Source organism: Elgaria multicarinata, chromosome 7 (assembly GCF_023053635.1).
Source record: "Elgaria multicarinata webbii isolate HBS135686 ecotype San Diego chromosome 7, rElgMul1.1.pri, whole genome shotgun sequence".
Lineage (NCBI taxonomy): Eukaryota > Metazoa > Chordata > Lepidosauria > Squamata > Anguidae > Elgaria > Elgaria multicarinata.
Window position 1 is genome coordinate 79,097,297 of NC_086177.1, and position 18,693 is coordinate 79,115,989.

At 38.9% G+C, this 18,693-nt stretch overlaps 1 protein-coding gene across 1 annotated transcript in view; it reads right to left on the reverse strand.

Annotated features, from left to right (window-relative positions):
- Positions 1–9,012: 9,012 nt before the first annotated feature.
- Positions 9,013–18,693, reverse strand: part of ZNF704 (zinc finger protein 704) — a 53,934-nt gene continuing 44,253 nt past the window's right edge. The window contains exons 8-9 of the mRNA XM_063130881.1: positions 14,381–14,478; positions 9,013–12,331 (exon numbers count right to left, since the gene is read on the reverse strand). Coding sequence (XP_062986951.1) covers positions 12,220–12,331; positions 14,381–14,478 — 210 coding nt within the window. The 3' untranslated portion in view covers positions 9,013–12,219. The remainder of the gene's footprint in view (positions 12,332–14,380; positions 14,479–18,693) is intronic.

Below are 18,693 nucleotides of genomic sequence, written 5' to 3' on the forward strand. Positions count from 1 at the left end.
TAATTCATTCATTCGTAAAGCAATACAAAACACATTTTATTTTCTTGGAGAACAGCGATAAAAACACTAAACATTGAACCATATGGACTTATTTTTATATATATATTTATAATTTATATATAATATATATGTACACAAACACACAATATACCAAAAGCTAGCAAAGCACTTCGAACAGTCAATTCTCTCCCTCCCCCCAGGTTTTGAAACCTGAACTAGTTTTATTTTTTGCATTTACAGTCTGATAGGAATCCACAGAAGTAGTAATCAGAATATCTGTATTTGACTAAAAATTATATAAAAAGACAGAACATTTCTTTTTAAATAACCTTCTAAATATATATTAAAAGTATCCAGTATTTCCATTAGTGCCAAAATTGGAAGCTCTCTTTCAAATATTTATAAAGTGAATTTTCCCATACTAAACAGGCAATAAAAGAAACCCTCCTTAAAGACAAGGATGACTCACTCTCATTGCATTCTTTGGAAAGAGTTCCACGGATTCCAATGAAAGTGAAACCCCAGAGACATGAACACAGTCTTACAGGCTGTAAAACATGTTGGTATTTTTGCAGCATTCACCTAGGGTGCCGTCTGTCCCCGTGTCAAACATGAGGTGGGCTGCAGTTATTCCCTGTGTCAAACATGAGGTGGGCTGCAGATTCTTGTTTCTAGTGAATTAACTTCCAGTCCCTGCTTCGAGGTAGGCTTGAATCTAACCCAAGGCCAACCTAGAACCTGCCACAGGTTAAAATATACTATAATGAACAAGCCCTCTAGTGATGCAGCAGTGGTGGCTATATCTGAACCTTCAGTATCATGTTTGCAAATAGTTCCCCACATGCAAGAATACCAGATTGTGTAATTGGAGTCATAGTACAATAGCAAAGACATTTCTTCCTGTATTGGATGGATGCTAATTTTCCTAATACGTATTTGTTAAAAATCACGCCAAAAATATATATATTTAAAATTGTGATAATGCTGCATACAATAGAGTAATGCGGCAGTATTATTAAACATGTCAATAAAGTATTAATGATACAATTAACATAATTAGATCAGTAAATCACACATAACAGCAAATTGTGGGTTAATTGATTTGTTGTTTGGTTAACTCTGGGTGGTTTAACTACTTGTCCCAAATACACCACTAAACCACCCTTAATGTCAGATATCACAAGAGCAACCTATGATCGGGGTGATCATAGATTTTAAAATGAAAGTGGAAGTGAGGACCATGCCAGAGGCAGTATGCTCGCTCCTACTTGTGCCTGGCAAATTAACCCATGATTTGCCATTATGGCATTTAAAAAGATTACGGGTGAACCTAAGTGCGTTTAGGCACTAGCTCATAGGGTTGAATGTACAGCCACTTCTAAAGTATGATGTATTCTTTTGCCATCGATTGGACTGCCATTGCACGAACCTAAGCAGTCTATAGTTCAGTGTAAATGTTAACCACAATCCAGCCAAAATTAAGCACTGTTAAGCTCAGTTGATTTTGAAACGTGAGTAATTTAAGCGCATGCCTAAGGGAGCATTTCTATACTTACCGGGAGATTGGCTGAAGGGCCTCAGGAAGTGGTGGAAGGGCTATTTTACTGGTAGAGAGTTAGGTCCCTCGGTAGGAAGACACCCTGTCAAAGTCTTCCAGTACATAGGCAAAAAATTCTGCCGGTGTCGGTATCGGGCAGTTTTCCTAGTACACCAACACTATGCCAGTAGTTGATCTCCTGCCATTGTAACCAATGGGAGGGAAAACACTATACCTACCTCCTGCCCTGGCAAAACAACGGATGTAGCAATTGCTCCACCAGCAGATCTACCCCCGGTCTTGCTGTAAGTGAACCATAGAATTGTTCTGTAGCACTATCAAAATCAGCAGGACTTAAAAAGTACATAACTTGGGCTAGAGTGTGCCCATTATCTTTAATCACATTAACTAGAAAAATGTTTCTCCAATTGTTGATATTTCTTCCTCTGATTCATCCCTTTGAAGTTTAAAAGAATTCTAAGTGTGCTAGGAGTGTAAGTGTGGGCAACTCATCATGGGCAGTATTTAACAATTGTAGATATTTAGGAAGATATTGAGTTGGAATAAAATACAAGTTTTTATGAAAATGCATAGTTTACAATTATAAATACATTCATTTACTAAAATCCAAGGATTCTTTTGGAGGAGACAAATGTTTGTAAAATAATGTTTTGAAGCAACTGTATTAGCAGTTACTGCATAATATTAGGTACATCTTTCCTCTTGGTCTAGCTCTTTGAAACAACCTAAGTAGTTTTTGTTACCAGAATCTACTAGATCAAATACAATAGTAAATCCCCAAACCAATTATAGGGGATTCTTGCTGAGCCTTTAGTGCATGGATTTTTTTAGTGTAGGTATACTGGGGTTTTATAGAACTCTGTAAATAATCCTTAAAAAGCCAAACTCAGTGCATGAGCTGGATATCTAAGAGCTCCTTCAGACAGGAGGGAATTGCATTCCCTTACTGTTGGGCTGTGAAGCTGCATCTCTTCTGCTTGTGAAACGAGCTGTAATTACAGAGGAAGACAGCAGTAAGAAAAATGACCACATGGCCCATTTAATGTAGTGGGACAGTGCTCTCTAGTGGGCATTTTATAGCAAAACTTCTCTGGCACATGGCAAGAAATAGTGACAGATGTCGCTATAGCTCAGAAGAGTCGCGTTTTTGGAGGGTTATTGTACAATGAAAAGAATGGTGGAAGGAGTGGGAGACCAGCGGAAGACCTGCAGGTAGAACACCGAGTTGTCAAAATGACCCATGAAGGATCTGCGAATGGCCAGTCACGAGCATGCAATAAAATGCTCGTTTCAAGAAGCTCTAAGTCTGATACCTTAGTCCTCCATATAGATGAGTGCTTTTGCATTTGTCAAATGTGCTTGATAACAAGTATTTCATGTACACTTTGGAACCTAGCCTTTTCCCAACAAAGAAAGCTTACTGTACCATTCATTCAAATTATATACATTTTCAGCAGCTAAATGAGCTTGGCAGGGAGAGTGAGAGTATGGATAGCGTGTTTCACGCAGCTCTTCCGGAATGATTTGAATGGGACACAAAGGGGCATATTGAAACATACCCTCTCACTGACACTAACCTGAAAAGACTAGGCTCATGAGTTCACAAATGAAGAAATCAAGTGAGCCAGGCATGATGCACAAACATGACGTACAAGTAGTAAAATACACCCTGGCATCCAGCAGTTAAAGTTCCACTTACATTGCACATTTAAAATTGCTTTAACTAGATATCCTTTTGCTGCAGAAAATCTCACAATAGTTAAATGGAAATCTATGAGAACTTCAATGTACCAGAGTACATAGCTTGTAGACTAAAGTTTACAGGTTGTATCTAATTATGTCATTCCACTACTGCAAAGCGTCTACTACTTGCAGAAATTGTTTTCATCATTATGCAGGTGTCATATTAAATACTTTGATCTACTTACACAAGGTGTTGTACAACATCTTACAACTTTATTAGATTAGGTGTTGTCTGTGCTAGTTATGCAAGTTATGGTGTTAGTTGTTCTGCTAGTGGTTGTGCACCTGCTGGCACCACACCACCAAGTCTGGTAATTTTTCTGCTAGTATACCTTTGGCTATAATGCAAAGTCTCCTTACATGGGGAGAGCCTCCCCTCCCCCTCTGGACTGAAGTTCTCACAAGCTGTTTTTAGTGAAGTCCATGTGCTCAACTGGTCTTGTGAGTTCAACCCATGTCCAGGTTGTGACTTTGCCACGTCTTTCAAAAACAAAATGTTGAAATCAGATGGGTTGCAAAGGATCTTGTCCTGGCTTATGATCCAAGTTGGTTAGCAGACATTAAGCCAGAGTTTTCAGTTTGGTACATAATGTAAAACTCTGATTTAAAACTAGCCTGGATCTCCACACTGAAGCCAGTGGGCAAGGGGAGGGGAAGGTTGCACGAGCCCAGCACTCATTCCTGGCTTCCTAAACCATTGTTTATGAACCCAGCAACGTTTTGATGGAACCTGTATTACCCTTCCTCAATGTGAATTGATGCTATTATTGCAAAGCTGATTCAATTAAAAGGCAGCCCAAGGAAGCTTTGCTTATAATAGATACAAATATCTAAGAGAGGAGATTTCAGCAAGTATCATCTTAGTACTGTCAATCATAACAGACAAATGTTCATTAATTTACTTAACTACAAGCTTGACTAGATACTTGAAACATTGTTAGTGTTTGGTATAAAATACTTTGAATGGAAGAAAAAGAGATAATTTGATACATGTCTTCTATGTTCTCATTTTATAGAACATCACAGAATTATTAATGATAATCATGATGATAATAATACTAATAATTAATAAAGAATCTACAGGAATCATTCCATAGAAAATTAAAAGCTTAATATTTTGATACAATAGAAGACATGTATACAGGAGGGTGCTATTTTATTCATGTCCTACCTGTGGGTTTCCTATGGGCATCTGGTCAGTCACTCTGTGAAAAAGCTGAACCAGATAGGCCTTTGGTCTAAAGCAGCAGGGCTCTTTCTTATGTGAGAGGGCAGGAACAAACTGACACTTACTGCTGCTATAATACATCATCCATTAATTTCAGTGCTGGATTTATGTGGGACACCTTCAAGTCCCATTGAAATAAATGGAGATCATGAAGCAATAATGCTTTGGTAGATCATGTATGTAGATTTTTAATTTATAGCAGGAATGTAGCCATATTGACCTCTGCATTCCATCACCTCTAGAAATATGTTCATCTTATGAAAAGTTTTTCAAGCGTTGTACAACATGACAATGTCACAAAGCACTGTTATTTCACAGCGTACCCTAAACCTATGGATATATAATTGAAAGTAAGGAGCCACAAGAAAGTGGCATAGCTGCAGAATACAATGAGAGTTTGATAAGTTACACATGATAGTCCATTCATGCTGTGAGCTTCAGTAATCTGGCTTGGCAACGAAGTCATAAAAGCATTTTAAAACATTGGATAACCTCAAACATATGTCCACTGCATCCATTGCTTTCTTGGCTCAAATTCTTCAGAAGCAGTTAAGACTATTGCTTTTCTCTTTGTCTGTGCACTGACCTTCATCCAGAAGAATACCAAGAGATTAATAATGGTAAAATATCAAATAAGATCACTAGATCTTTTAATCTTTGGTTAACGTTAGGGTTTTGGAGAGCGAGACATTTTTCTTTTGAAAAAATTGCAAGAAAAAAAGTACATTCCACAGGCTGTTTGAAAAGCTGTTTGAAAGGCATTCACAAATAATCATTATCTTGCACTGCAGGTCAACGTTTTGAGACAAGTAGAGGCAAGTTTTAAGTTACTTTTACATTGTCTAAATGCTATATTTGGACAGAGACCAGTTATGACATATGGTTCAAGAGTAGAGCTTCCTAGCTAACCCACACCTTTCTTGTGGAGACTTAAGATCCTGCAAATAAGATTACAGAAAACAATTTTCAAATTTCATCCCTATTCAAATGTAAGTAAAAAGTAGATGTTTTCAAGAAAGCCTCAATGTATTTTTGAAAAACATACCTTTGTTTAAAATAATTTGCAAATTTGTTCTAGTTGTGCCTGTACAAACCTGCTAGTAAGATGCTGTAAAACTATTCTTCACAGTGGCTTATATACTCCTTCAACAAGTTAGCCCTTTGTTGAGTAAAAAGCAATATTGCACCATTCAATAAGGCTGTTGTCTTTCATTTTGACTACAACTACTGCATATCTTAAATACTAAAACCACCATGTGTTACAGGTATCTAACCAACTAGACTTACTTTTAAAACATTTTATTTTAAAAAAGTCAATTCAGTAAGCTATTTCTTGGTATATCCTTAAATACTTCTCCCGTTAACATTTAAGTTCTTAGAGAAAAATTAGTAGTGGCATGACTTATACCCCCCCCCCCCAAGATTGTCGTGCAATATAAATATATCCAAACAAGACTAGAAATACGCTCATGGCGTAAGGGACTTAAATTCTTTTTTAAATTTTAGAATTAGGATTGTTAATCTCATGTTTAGCTTCACTTACTTGTTTTGCTTAAGAGTTCATTCAGAACAGTCATGCTCAAAACGTCTTCCCCCAGAGAACCCATTCCACATTAAATTTATTTGGCAATGAACTCTTGGTCTTTGACTGATGAATCTCGTGTAGCGGGGTATTCTGGGACACCAGTTGGGCCTAGATGCCACTGTACACATTGCACAGGAAGATCAGCATGAGGAAATATTACTGATGTTCACACTGAGGCATCTCTGGAACACACTTTGAAAACCGAATTAGACTATATAAAGAACCACACCTCTCTTAATATCTACAGACAGACATGAGTATTCATTTTTCTACAAAGGTGAATGCGCTAGCAAGATCAGCACCAGTGTGAGAGTTATGATAATTAAAAGGAATCCTATAATATATACTGGCCTTGAAGGTTAGGCATTTGGAAGATTGGGAGTAACCAAAAGCCATATTACTATCATATACAGGATTAGAGGCTTTTAAAGTACTACCTTTAAAAAGCTGTTTACGGGGGTTTCTTGCACATGCTGCCACAAAAAGGCTGTCTTAGATTCCAATTGTGCTGTTTTCATTTAGGATTTTAAATAATTATTTGCATGAATGAGTCTCAATTTTCTTTAAAATGCCATCTTGTTAAAGAGAAGAAAACATAGTGGAAGCCCTACAAACAAAAATTGCACTTTGCAAGACAAAGGCTCTGGTCAGATGTTTATATGAGTACAGGGGAACAACCTTTAAGCTGCTATACATTCCCTACAACAATACTGGCTTTTCCTGTACTTGGCATCACCCTGAATCTGCTATCCACATTCGGATTGGAAAAAGGCCCAAGAATGGATTCAGAGAAATCCAGGGTACGGATAAGGCCAGTATTACCTGGAAAAGAAATTTATTTTCACTTTGGAAGAGGACAGCCAGAGGATGAGTGACCACCCTACACTTGATTTGCATTCATAGAGGTGGTGGAATCACTGCTTGACTTGATCCAAAGAACTTTGGCTGTGAAAGATATAATAACAATAAATAATATACATCTTAAAAAAAATGATTTACCATGCCGCAATTCTGTTGCAGGTACTTTGTTAGTTTGATTGTACATTAATCAAACAAAGCTCTCTTGAGCCTAATACATCATTCCAGTCATTTCTACACAAAGAATTGTCAACCTCCTGTTAAATTAGATCACACTGAAATTCAGTTCTGGTATACAAAAGATTAAGAGACATGCTTGTGTCCAAGGGTGGATCCAGATTTAGTCATACTTACAGCAGACCCATTGAAATCAATGGGGCTTAAGGTAGTCAGGACTTAAGACCTATTGCTTTCAATGAGTTTTCTCCAAGGATGGCTAAGTCTAGATTCAGCCCTGAATCGCCCTGTGCACACTAATTCTATTTTTAGCAAAATCTCATTGCTGTTCTCTTCATTTTCCATCCCTAAAGAATAAGATGGTGGGGCCTAAAACTACTTCTGTGAGCCCAAGAGAGCTTTAGACTGGCTTTCTTGAATAGCACTTTCTCATGGCTCACACCACACTTGTTTTGAAATGCAGAGAAGTTTCAAATGTCTGTGCTATGGCATAGGAAGGCAGCTGTTCAGAGCAAAGAATTTTACTGGGCTAGAGCAAGCCCCTTGCACACATTTTTGTTAGGGTTACAACAAAAACCAGATGCTGATTTCATGATCCAAGAAGTAATTTTCATGTGATAGTCTTTTATCTGAAAACAGTTTCCTATGTTGAGAGTTTATCATCCAAGAACAAACTCAATAGTATTTCATGGTTGACTCTGTCACAATCAGACATTTAAACAAAATACTGACCATGAGGAACTGATAAAGTAAAATAGAGTTATGGTTACTTTAACACATCAGAATGTAATTAGTGAATTGGGCATGGAAGAGACAACAGTTAACATGTTTCTGCGTAACTGACATGATACCAAAATCCATGCATTATATTAGCAACCTCCATATACATCATTGATAGATATTCAAGCTATTGCTGAGCCAAATACAAGGGACAGATTTCATTAATATTTTCACCACCTGGGAAATGTGCCCCCATTTTTGTTTGGAGACAGTGCTTCCTGCCCATTCTGAATCTGCTTTGTGGTATCACTATGTCATCAAATCTGGATATGTGGTGCCATCATATTCACAACAGGATTGGCTGGGATCATAGTCCATAGAACAAGAGGTGGCAGGTAAGAGGAGAAAATGGCATTGGCTCATGAGCTGAGGGAGACTCAGGATATGTGAATATGTGTGGTAAAATGGTAAACACAAGGGCAGATTTGGGGTGACATTTCAGCCCTCCCCAAAGTCCAATTTTATGCTGGAAATGTTTTCTGGAGAATATTCAGTGAGCATTAATTCAAAACAGATACTGTAAAATCCAGCCTGTATTTTTTTTTTAAAAAAAAGCAATAATGTGAATTGTTCACTGTAGCCACCAGTGGTTTAGCTTAGCATTTATATCACCTGTCAAGCTGGCTTAGTTACAATTCTGGCTAATGACCTACTTTCTGTGGTTTTCCTGTGTTTCAAAACCCTATTGAGATTCTAAAACAATTTTTTAAAAATCTGTTATACTGTAAAGCAATTTTAGAACAAGCAGTTAATATGTACAAGACAAACTCCAGCAGTTCCATTGTTAAATTATATCCTTCTCTTCATATCAGATCCAACAGAGCCACCTGAAGGTCATTTCAGTCAATGAGTAAACAACCAAATCCTATCTTAAGACAGATTGGCCTTAACCTAGCTATGGCAAACAGTAGTTCAAACAACACTGTAAAGGCTGTCTCAGTATTGCCATGTGGGACACCCCCATACGTGAACAACATACAGTATAAAGCTTTGCAGAGCAGAGAAATGGAGATGGGAAAAAGCAGTTGATGATGCCAACCAATGTCACACAAAGACAGACGGGTGGGCATATTTGGCAGGCAGGCATTCTCCTGATTATGTTTCAGTTTTTTAAAATAAGTTTCTAGCCCTTATGAGTTCAGAGTGCTGAGCTGAAAACTATATTACAAAAATGCTAAATGATCAGATGTCAAACACTGATCTTCAACTCTTGGGAATCTGAAATCAAATTATCGAGATTTGTCAAGGCCTGACTCTAGCTTTGAGAGCACCAGCATAGAGGAATATGCCTAGCAGGAGGGTTATGCCAACCAAGAATAATTTGGCAAATGCCACAGTCCCCAAAATTAATTTGCAGTCATACATGCAACCAAATCAGCTGCAGATTCCTAGAACATTACATAATACCCCAACCCCTGCAAATAGAGATTTCCTCCTGTTCTATTATCTCCAGTCACACTAATAATATATTTGGATGATGAGTTATTTTGCAACTTGTATGGCAATATCGTCCTGTAAAAATAGATATGAAATACCACAGAAATAGAATAGATCCTTGTGAATTAAACAGGGTCCAAAAGTAGCAGATAATCAAGACTACATACTCCCAAAAGGAGCACTTATTCAAACGGAAAATGATTGCCTATGTGTGGAAATTACCATTATTTCAGTTTGCAAAGCACTCGGAACTTTCCTGGAGCTTCTGTTCTTTCTATCACAAGAACGTTACATTGACCATATAAAGTTACATTAGACTGAGTCAGACCATTGGTCCATTTAGCCCAATATTATCTTATTCCAAAATGGCAGCTGTTCTCCAAGGCCTCACACAGATACACTTTGTAGCCTTGCTACCTGGAATCGTGTAAATGGAAAATCAGGAATTGAACCCAAGTTCTCTAGCATGCAAAGTACATGCACTACAACTTTTCTATACACAGTTGGGAATGAACCATAAAACTGTACCTTCTCTTTCCTCTGGATGTGCACTGAACATTAAGGTACGGTTAATGTTTGTACTCTTTTCTGAGCAGCAAGTCAGAACAGAAGTTATGCTACGGCTGATCACCACTGGGTAAATTTCAAATGGATTACTGTGAACACCCAGAGATGTACTGCAACACAAAAGTAAGACTACAGTTCAACACATTAAAAGATGGAACACAGGGTGCAACTGTTGCATCAGGAGTACAGTTCTAAAATTAGCAGTTAGCTCCTTGATCATGGAAAGAGAATGCATTGAATAATTAGTTTAAAATAAAGCCTTGTTTTTTCCTGAATCTTTTTCTTAACTCTGATGGCTAGGCTAGACATAAACGAAGACCAAGTCATAAGGAAAACAAAATATTTCATTTGTATTCAGCTCATGCCTGTTTATTTTACTGACAAGTCTTAAGATAGGCATGCTCCATACTTCCTAGTTGTTAAGACTGGTGGCAACTGTGTACTATATATACAAAGAATTTCCGTCTTTGAAGGTGTTAAGAGAAAACTGGATGAATATCTGTAGTGAGTGCTTAGATCAAAGGGAACCCTGACAATGCTATGCAGAGTTGTTCAACCAGAGAGACTTATTTTGGAAGGCAATCCTAGGCCTACTATATAGAAATGCTGCAAAATGAGTGTCCTTTTGTTAAATTTAGTAGTTTTGCACTGAAGTTCACATAAAGATCAGCCCTAGCTATAGATTCTCTTTTCCAACCAAATCTTGTGCTTTTTCCTCCCTCTTAGTCAAAGGTAGAGATAGTCTAGTAAGAGAGATTTGTGTTGTGTTCCGATCATTGGTCCTTCTGAGCCAAAAAATAAACTTTGCCTATGACTTGTCACCATACAACAGTTGGAATAAGCATCCACATGGGCTCCCATTCTTGCTCTTGTTTTCTGAATTTGGGAAACCACTCTGGAGTTAATATCATAGGGCAAAACCCACCAGAATGTTTTTGAGCACAAGCCCCACTGCAATTAATATATGGTAGCATTCTTGCACTAATCCCATTTATTACTAGAAGGGCCTGCAGAGACAATCTTTCCAGTACACCTGTGCCCAAAATCTCCACCGATTTTCAAACATTAGCTCAATTTTTATCACACTAAAATAATCCGTGCCATTTCATGGGCCAAAAAAGTACTAAATTACACTAAAGCACAAAAACCTATCAAAGTGCAAGCCAGTGTGAAGGCTTTTATTTCTGACCTTGAAATAACTTGATAATCATTGGACTTTTTACATACATACACCTGCTTTGCTGCACTCATATTTTACTTGTTGGAAAGCTGAAGCAGGGAGCTGTTGTCTTCGTGTAGTCTCCTCCTTGCCCAAAATAATGCATTTTGCATTTTAAATCGAACTGTTCATCTGGTATTCTCATAAAAAGCAGGAAAGGAAGCGGCTGGGTTGGATCACATCCCTGAATAAAAGCTTATGAAGTCTAGCTGGCTGCCCGTACTCACTTGGAGCAAGGCCTTTAGCACTGTGAGATGTACAAAGAGTTCTCCTGTGATCATTTCTGGGAAGATATCCTGAATCATAAATTATGTTCTTATGCTCACTTCAATCCAAGTTCATTTAAAATCAGACTCCTCTCCCGCTTGTGGATGTATTTTTTAGTTTAGGTCTGCTGGTGATTTCCCCAAATGTATCCTCTTTTAGGATATAAACAAAAGTGATACTTAGGCTTCAGGTCTAAGTTTGAGACCACTCTTGAAATTCTCTTCACAATGCTGCTTGTCCTTCCAGCAACACAATATTCTAATAACCCTAAAGGACAAGCCAAGGATGCTGCACCAACTCTGATCCCATTAGAAATATTGACCATATCTGAAAGAGCTGCTTTTGAGAAAATTGTAGCTTATGCATTTGTAAAGTATAGTGTAGAAACCCCCTTGCAATGTATGCACTTTTTAAAAAACCATTTCGGGTAAAGTAGTATCACTTGGTTTTTTTTTGCTTTTTCTGATTCCAAAGTTCTCAGAACAGACAATGATGCTGTGTGAAAAACAAAATGTCCTGGCAGGCAAGTTGTTCAAGATTATTAAAAAGGATTTTTCTTCTTTTAAAGAAAAATACATATAGCTGCCCCTGATTCAAAACTTTTAAAAGGTTTTGTTGTTGTTAGTTTCTCCTATATTGCTGCACATAGGCATTTGAGAACTCCTCCTTGGGTACTACTGTTTTCCTTTTAAAGTGCAAGCCTTCTGTAAAAGCCAGCACTGAATGATGTGGGGAAAGTCACACAGTGCAGCTGCAGCATGAAAATCCTGCTATACATGATTCCGTATTGTTTCCATGCTTCAGTCAATGAACCTCTGGCAGGCCTTTTTCCAACGACAAGCTGTGCACCACATATCTCTGTTCTCCATCCCATATACTTTGCGACATTTCTTTCCCTCTCCTCTAGGTTTTCTGCCGGAATAATGGAAAGAAAGGCTGATTAATTAAAGGTTTATCTTATCCAAAATACTAACACATGGGGGGAGAAAATCATTGGATGTGATACTGAAAATCTAAAAAAAATATTGTAAGCTCAGTTATTGCAAGATTGGAAATGGAATAGCATGAGTAGAAAGGATGTGAAGACTGGTTCCTATTTCCATATGTGGTGGGATTGCCCATTAGTCTCTGTTTTCGGGGGGGGGGGAGTCTTCCATGAGACCAAACTCATTACTAACCAAACTATTCCACTTGATCCTAAAATTGCCCTCCTGTCAATAAACTTTGGAATGGCAATATATCTTATCCAGAAGGGCCTCAGAACTCAAGACTCACTATAGCCAAATGCTAGAGATTCCTGGATGGAGATTTTGAAATCTGCCTGGCACAGCTTTGGAACTTAGTTCTAATAGACAAATTAACAAATGAAACCTGGAATCGAAGAAACAAAACAATCACCATCAGTTTTTATAAAACTTGGTTTACATTTACTTCTTATGTGGTCACAGAGGAACATGGATATCTACCTCCAGCCAAACATGGAGATCTCTGAAACACTACTTTTATTTAACTGGTGGGAGAATTTCTGGACACTCTAAACCTTGGCAGGATCTACACTACTGGTTTATAATGGTATTGGCAACTGTTGGGGCTCATGACACATTCCATACACTGTTTTCAAAGTGTTATATCCTGCTTTTTGTGGATCTGGCCCTTGTTTTGTCCATGCTATCCATATTTTTTTGTGGTACTCTTGTTGGCAGAGAGGGAGTTGTTCATCTGTATCGTTTCTACCTTATACCTTATATATATGGGACGTAAAGGAGGGCCAAATGGGAAAGTGTTGCAGGGGTTATCGGATCTGGATAGATATATCCAACAAAGGTTCTAGTTTTGTGGTGGGTTGTACTAGAAAAGGAAATCTACTAAATCAGTGAAACTTCCAACACAGCCGAAGTGCAAAACCTCAGGCCTGGGGGTCAAATCCAGCCCTCTGGAAGTCCTAGAACAGTCTTCCCCCAATCACTAATCATTTGGTGGTTTCATGGCTTTTTTCCTAGTCTAAAAAGTTGAAATGCCTCTTCTAAGGCTTAGTTACTGACAGTAAGAGCTTTAAGCTATAATATACCTCACATCTTTAGCCTTTGGTCCATCCACCATGGAATGCAGCCCCTGAGAACTTCTCCAAATTGGAATGCACCCTCAGGTTGCAAGAGGCTCTGCGTCCCTACAATACACACCTGCTTTCCAGCTTTAGAAAGTTTTTTCTTCAAAGGGTCAACTTTCAGCACAGTCATATGCATGTCTACTTGTAAGTAAGCCCCATGAGTTAAGCGGGGTAACTCCTAGGTCAGTGTGTACAGGATTACAGCCCAATTATTTACAAGTGAAGTTGGCAACAGTTCTTCTGCATCATTCAAGCAAGTTCTTTTTATCCATCACCCAGAACTACAGTTTAGGATTTTGAAATCCTGCAAGCTGCACAGGGAAATTTGTAAATTTATCTCATTTTCTTCCTCTTTCTGCATTTCCTAGGTAGGGAGCAAATCAGATGACACATTACTTGTTTAGGACAGCTAGAAGGTATGTATTTTTATAGACTGAGAAAAATAAACTAATGGGCGTTTAAAAATAAGTCATCTAAAATTAAATGATACTCTTAATATTCTGTTGCCATTTAGTTATGTTTAAAAAAACCACATTTAACTATATCATAGAATCATAGAATAGTAGAGTTGGAAGGGGCCTATAAGGCCATTGAGTCCAACCCCCCGTGCAGGATATGCAGTGCAGAAGGTACCTACGCATGTATTTTTATAGACTGATAAAAATAAATGGCATTTTAAAAAAAGACATTTAAAATAAAATGACAGTCTTTTCAATATTCTGTTGCTATTTAGTTACGTTGAAAAGAATTTCATTTAACTATATGCAGTACAGAAGAAATATGTTAATTACAGTGTCCCCCCTCCCACCACTCCAATTAATTTAGTGTATTGCTACCAGAAGTAAAACTTCTACCTTAGGCCAACTGATGCTCTAGGTGGTGATGACAGAACTGTCTGAATCTGTTGCTTTTGTTCTCCACTCCCTGCAGGGCGCGTGTGAGTTGGTGAAACCTGGTGATAGAGACAAACATGCCACTTTCATTATAGACTTATCAATTGGAAGGGACACTCTGGATCCTAGAGTCAAATCATTCATTCATTTTTCATTTCATTTATTACATTTTTATACCGCCCAATAGCCGAAGCTCTCTGAGCGGTTTAAAAATTAAAACTACAACAATGCTTAACAATATACTAATCAACAATATCACAATAATATTCAAAACTATACAAAATACAAGTTTACAGCAAAACAGAGCAGATAAGGAAAAAAATAACTTGGTTGAAATGTTTCTCCCCATGAAGCAGCACCTCCCAAACTTCAGCGCGAGCCTTGCTTTTAAAGTCTCCAGGTGTGTGTGTGTGGGGGGGGAGGGGAGCAGGTGGAATAGCTCACCCTTGGTGGAACAGCGTTTCTCTCCCCTATACCCTGTTTCTCAACAGCTGGCCCATCAACTCAATCCCTTTGGGCCTCTGACACTCAGCCCCAACACTCAGAAGGGCATGTGGTTCAGACTTCAAAGGAAGGGAATGTTTGTTTATTTATTACGTTTATACACCGCCCCATAGCTGAAGCTCTCTGGGCGGTTTACAAAAAGTGATTGGGAGCAAACGAGCATCCAGCATACCCCTTATGTATATCTGAAGTAGCACAGTCCCAATGTAAGTCTGTATGACATGTCCTGCTCTACGTTCACCCTTTCTTGTCTTTCTTCCATTGCCTCAATTTCTTTTCCTGCTACTTGGATATATCCAGTATTGTAAAAAAACAAAAAACATTTATGGAGTGAGGGGATACTATGGCATACACCTTAAACACTGCTAGCAGTTGACTATTTTGGACCTTACTTGAAAATGTTCAAGGAAGATTTCATGACCTGTTCCCAAGCACAGCTGTTCCACAGGTATTTCTCCTCGAGATTTAGAATGAATCTCACTTCTCGTAATTTAAACTCCCTGCTCCCTGCTGTGCCTTAGTCCCGATATCTAAATGCAGTTGAAGTAATACGCACTTTAATTCTCTGGCAACACACTTGTAGCCCTGGCACTTGGTTTTATTTCCGACGGCATTCCGATTTGCAGGGTGAGGAGGGCAAAGTATTCAACACGTGATAAACCAGGAATGCTGCTACTCAAGCTGACAGGCTATTAATGAGCTTGTTTAGAGAAAAGAGTCTAGGCAGCTTCATCGGTTCCTGGCATCCCATTAGTGAAAAGTGGTGATACCAGAGCAATTAATTTTAAAGCAGCACCGCAAAGGGATTTCTACCTGCAATCATCCTGGTATATAAAATCAGGACAAAAGCATCAGCTGTTGTTCTGAAGGAGAGCCACTGTAGCAAAGCCACTGAAGGTGTATTGGCCTATTCCATGAGAAATAATTCATTCTTCCAGCTTCAACAGCTTGTCAACTTCAGTTATCTCAGCAAATCCATCTATACTTCTAGTTTAGAAGTAGAACTAGAAGTATAGATGGATTTGCTGAGAGAACTAGAGTGAAATGGGAAAATGCTCCACACATAGTTCATTAAAACCAGTGGGTAGGATCTAGTGTAGCACTTAGTACAGCTCCATTCACATTGGAGAAATGTGCGGAGAAGCACTACTCACTTTATTGATTGATTGATTGATTGATTGATTGATTGCATTTCTATACAGCCCAATGGCCGAAGCTCTCTGGGTGCTATTTATTCCTCCTTTCCAAAAAGCTTCTCTGGAGGGCTGGAGGCCCTCTGCAGCAGCATGAAAGGCAACACGGGGCTGCAGGGGGAAAGGGGAATCAGTGGCTATCATCTCCCTGGCCCCTTCCTCTGGCGGGGAACTTCTACTGGATCCCAGTACCTTCTGTGAACAGAAAGAGCCCTTCCGTTCACAGAGTGCCCAATCTGGATCCAACCCACTGATCGTTTTCTGCAATGCTGCACACACAGAATTTTGCTTATAGTTCAGTGTAGAATCCGATAACTTCTCAAGAAATCGATTTTTAAAAGCAAGTTTCTAGTTGTCATGATTGTGGAGATGCATTTGAAAACACACTGGCAGTGCCTCTAAAAGACTTCAGTGTTCACATCAGGCATCATGTGTGTGTGTGTATAAATTATGCATGCATGCATGTATATGCATATACTATTTGATTTGTCCCAGTCAAATCAGAGACAATAAGGCTTGGGACTACACAGTATCAATTTGGCTTGTTTCTACAGTAGTAACAAGATAGATATTTCTGATTAGACTGGTTCACTGATCTGCTTTCCTACTGCAGGGCCATCCACATGGGTATGTTTGGACAATCATGGGGGGGAAAAAAGCCATCATGGCTCCCCCCCCCACCCCGTCATTTACATAATTACCCACCCCCTGCAGCATGGGTTGGTGTGTCATCTGAACCTAGCATGCGACACGGCAGGGGTGACTTCATAGCCACCCTACAAATCCTACAGCAAGTTGTGGGTTGTAGGGTGGGTATGAAGCCACCCCTGCTGCACCACATGCCAAGTTTGGACGACATGCCAACCCGCACTGCAGCATGGGTAATTATGTACAGGGGCGGGAGTGGGGATGAAGCCACAATGGCTTTGTTTTCCCCATGATCAACCAAACCCAGACATGGCTTCTTGGTGCTGAGCCAGTCAAGGGAGGGGAAACTTAACTAGTACTACATTTTCTAGGGCTGCATTTAGAATTCTTTCAACCCTTCCACAGAATTGGAAACATATGAACCATATAGGGCCAAAAGCATTTCTCAGCCTAAATACAACCAATAAAGCCAGACCATAAGTTCAGTGCAACACATGTCAAAATGCTATCAGTGCGATTTCACAAGTATTTTAAAACTCTACAGCCGCTTTTAGACCTACCGTGTTATGTACATCATTGTGCATTCAGGAATATTATGAAAATTAGAAAATGCATTTATATACATGCCATTTTAACACACACACACACAATTTTGTTGGGAATGGTTAATCATTACGGACAAAAGATCACTGGTATTGCCTGAAGCACTCGGAATACCTACATGCTTAATCCAGTTGCCTTCAGTGTCTGGTTTACAGAGTGACTAATGAGATCCTCTGATTTCTTGCGCTACTTGTGCCAATTTTCTGCAGTGCCACAGAGAACAAACCACCTTTATAATTACTCTAGATCAACCATATTGTCATGAAATCAAATTTTAGGAGTATTTTATGCGCAGCATGTTCTGTTAAGTGTCTCTTGTTCAAATTGCTGCCAGCAGGATGCCTTTCACCACTAGCTGTTCCTTGATGGAATTTAATAAATATTCATTGGCAGAATGCAATGTAATTGATTCAGCTACTTTCATTTTTTATCAGCTCAGCAGGAGTCCACAGACTCCACAGAAAACCTCCAAGACATGCCAAAGGTTGACAGTAAGAGGCTTTTGTGATTCACTTGATGAAGAGAGAAGGAGCGGGCAGTGCCTTATCGGTGTCTAATTCACATTGTCAGAAAGCAGAGGTTTTGTATAACCAGCGTGCATTTCCGAGAAATGGAAATTTCTGGATGTGTTGCCTTAGGTAAGGTGCTTTGATATCAAGGGAGACTTATGCTCACATGGTGATCATTTAAACGCTAGAACAATTATTTTAATAAAAATTAAAATACTGTTCATTTACTTACAGTCATGATTGGTATTACGTGAAATGTAAGGCATTATGCACAGGGAAAAATGGCAAACAGAAGGGGTATGAGCAGCTAGACAGAGAAATGATATAAAATGATATGGGATTACACTGGATCACAATGTCAACAAAAACAATGCTGTGAGGGAGCTGAGGAGAAGGTGGAAACCAGCAAGCTGGGCTTAACAACTCAGTAGACTGGAAGACATCCAGAATTAACTTTGGGATAAATCTGAGTATTATCTACACAGGTTCTACTGCCATGGGGTAATATTTTGATACTGTGTGTTTTAGTAAGAAAGAACAATGTAAACCGAAGACATTATTTGATTCACAGCTGAAATACTTAGGCCAAAGCTAGACCTATGGTTTATCCCTGGATCGTCCAGGGGTCAAACCTGTTCATCTAGGTGACACACAGGGGATCCAGTGCTCAGGCAGGGGCGAACCCTGGATGATCCCAGGATAAACCTTAGGTCTAGCTGTGGCCTTAGTTAATTTGCAGGTCTTTCTGACTGGGTTCAGACAACACCATATCCAACAGTGGTTTAAATAGTCGATGGTGATTTAACCCACCATGTTA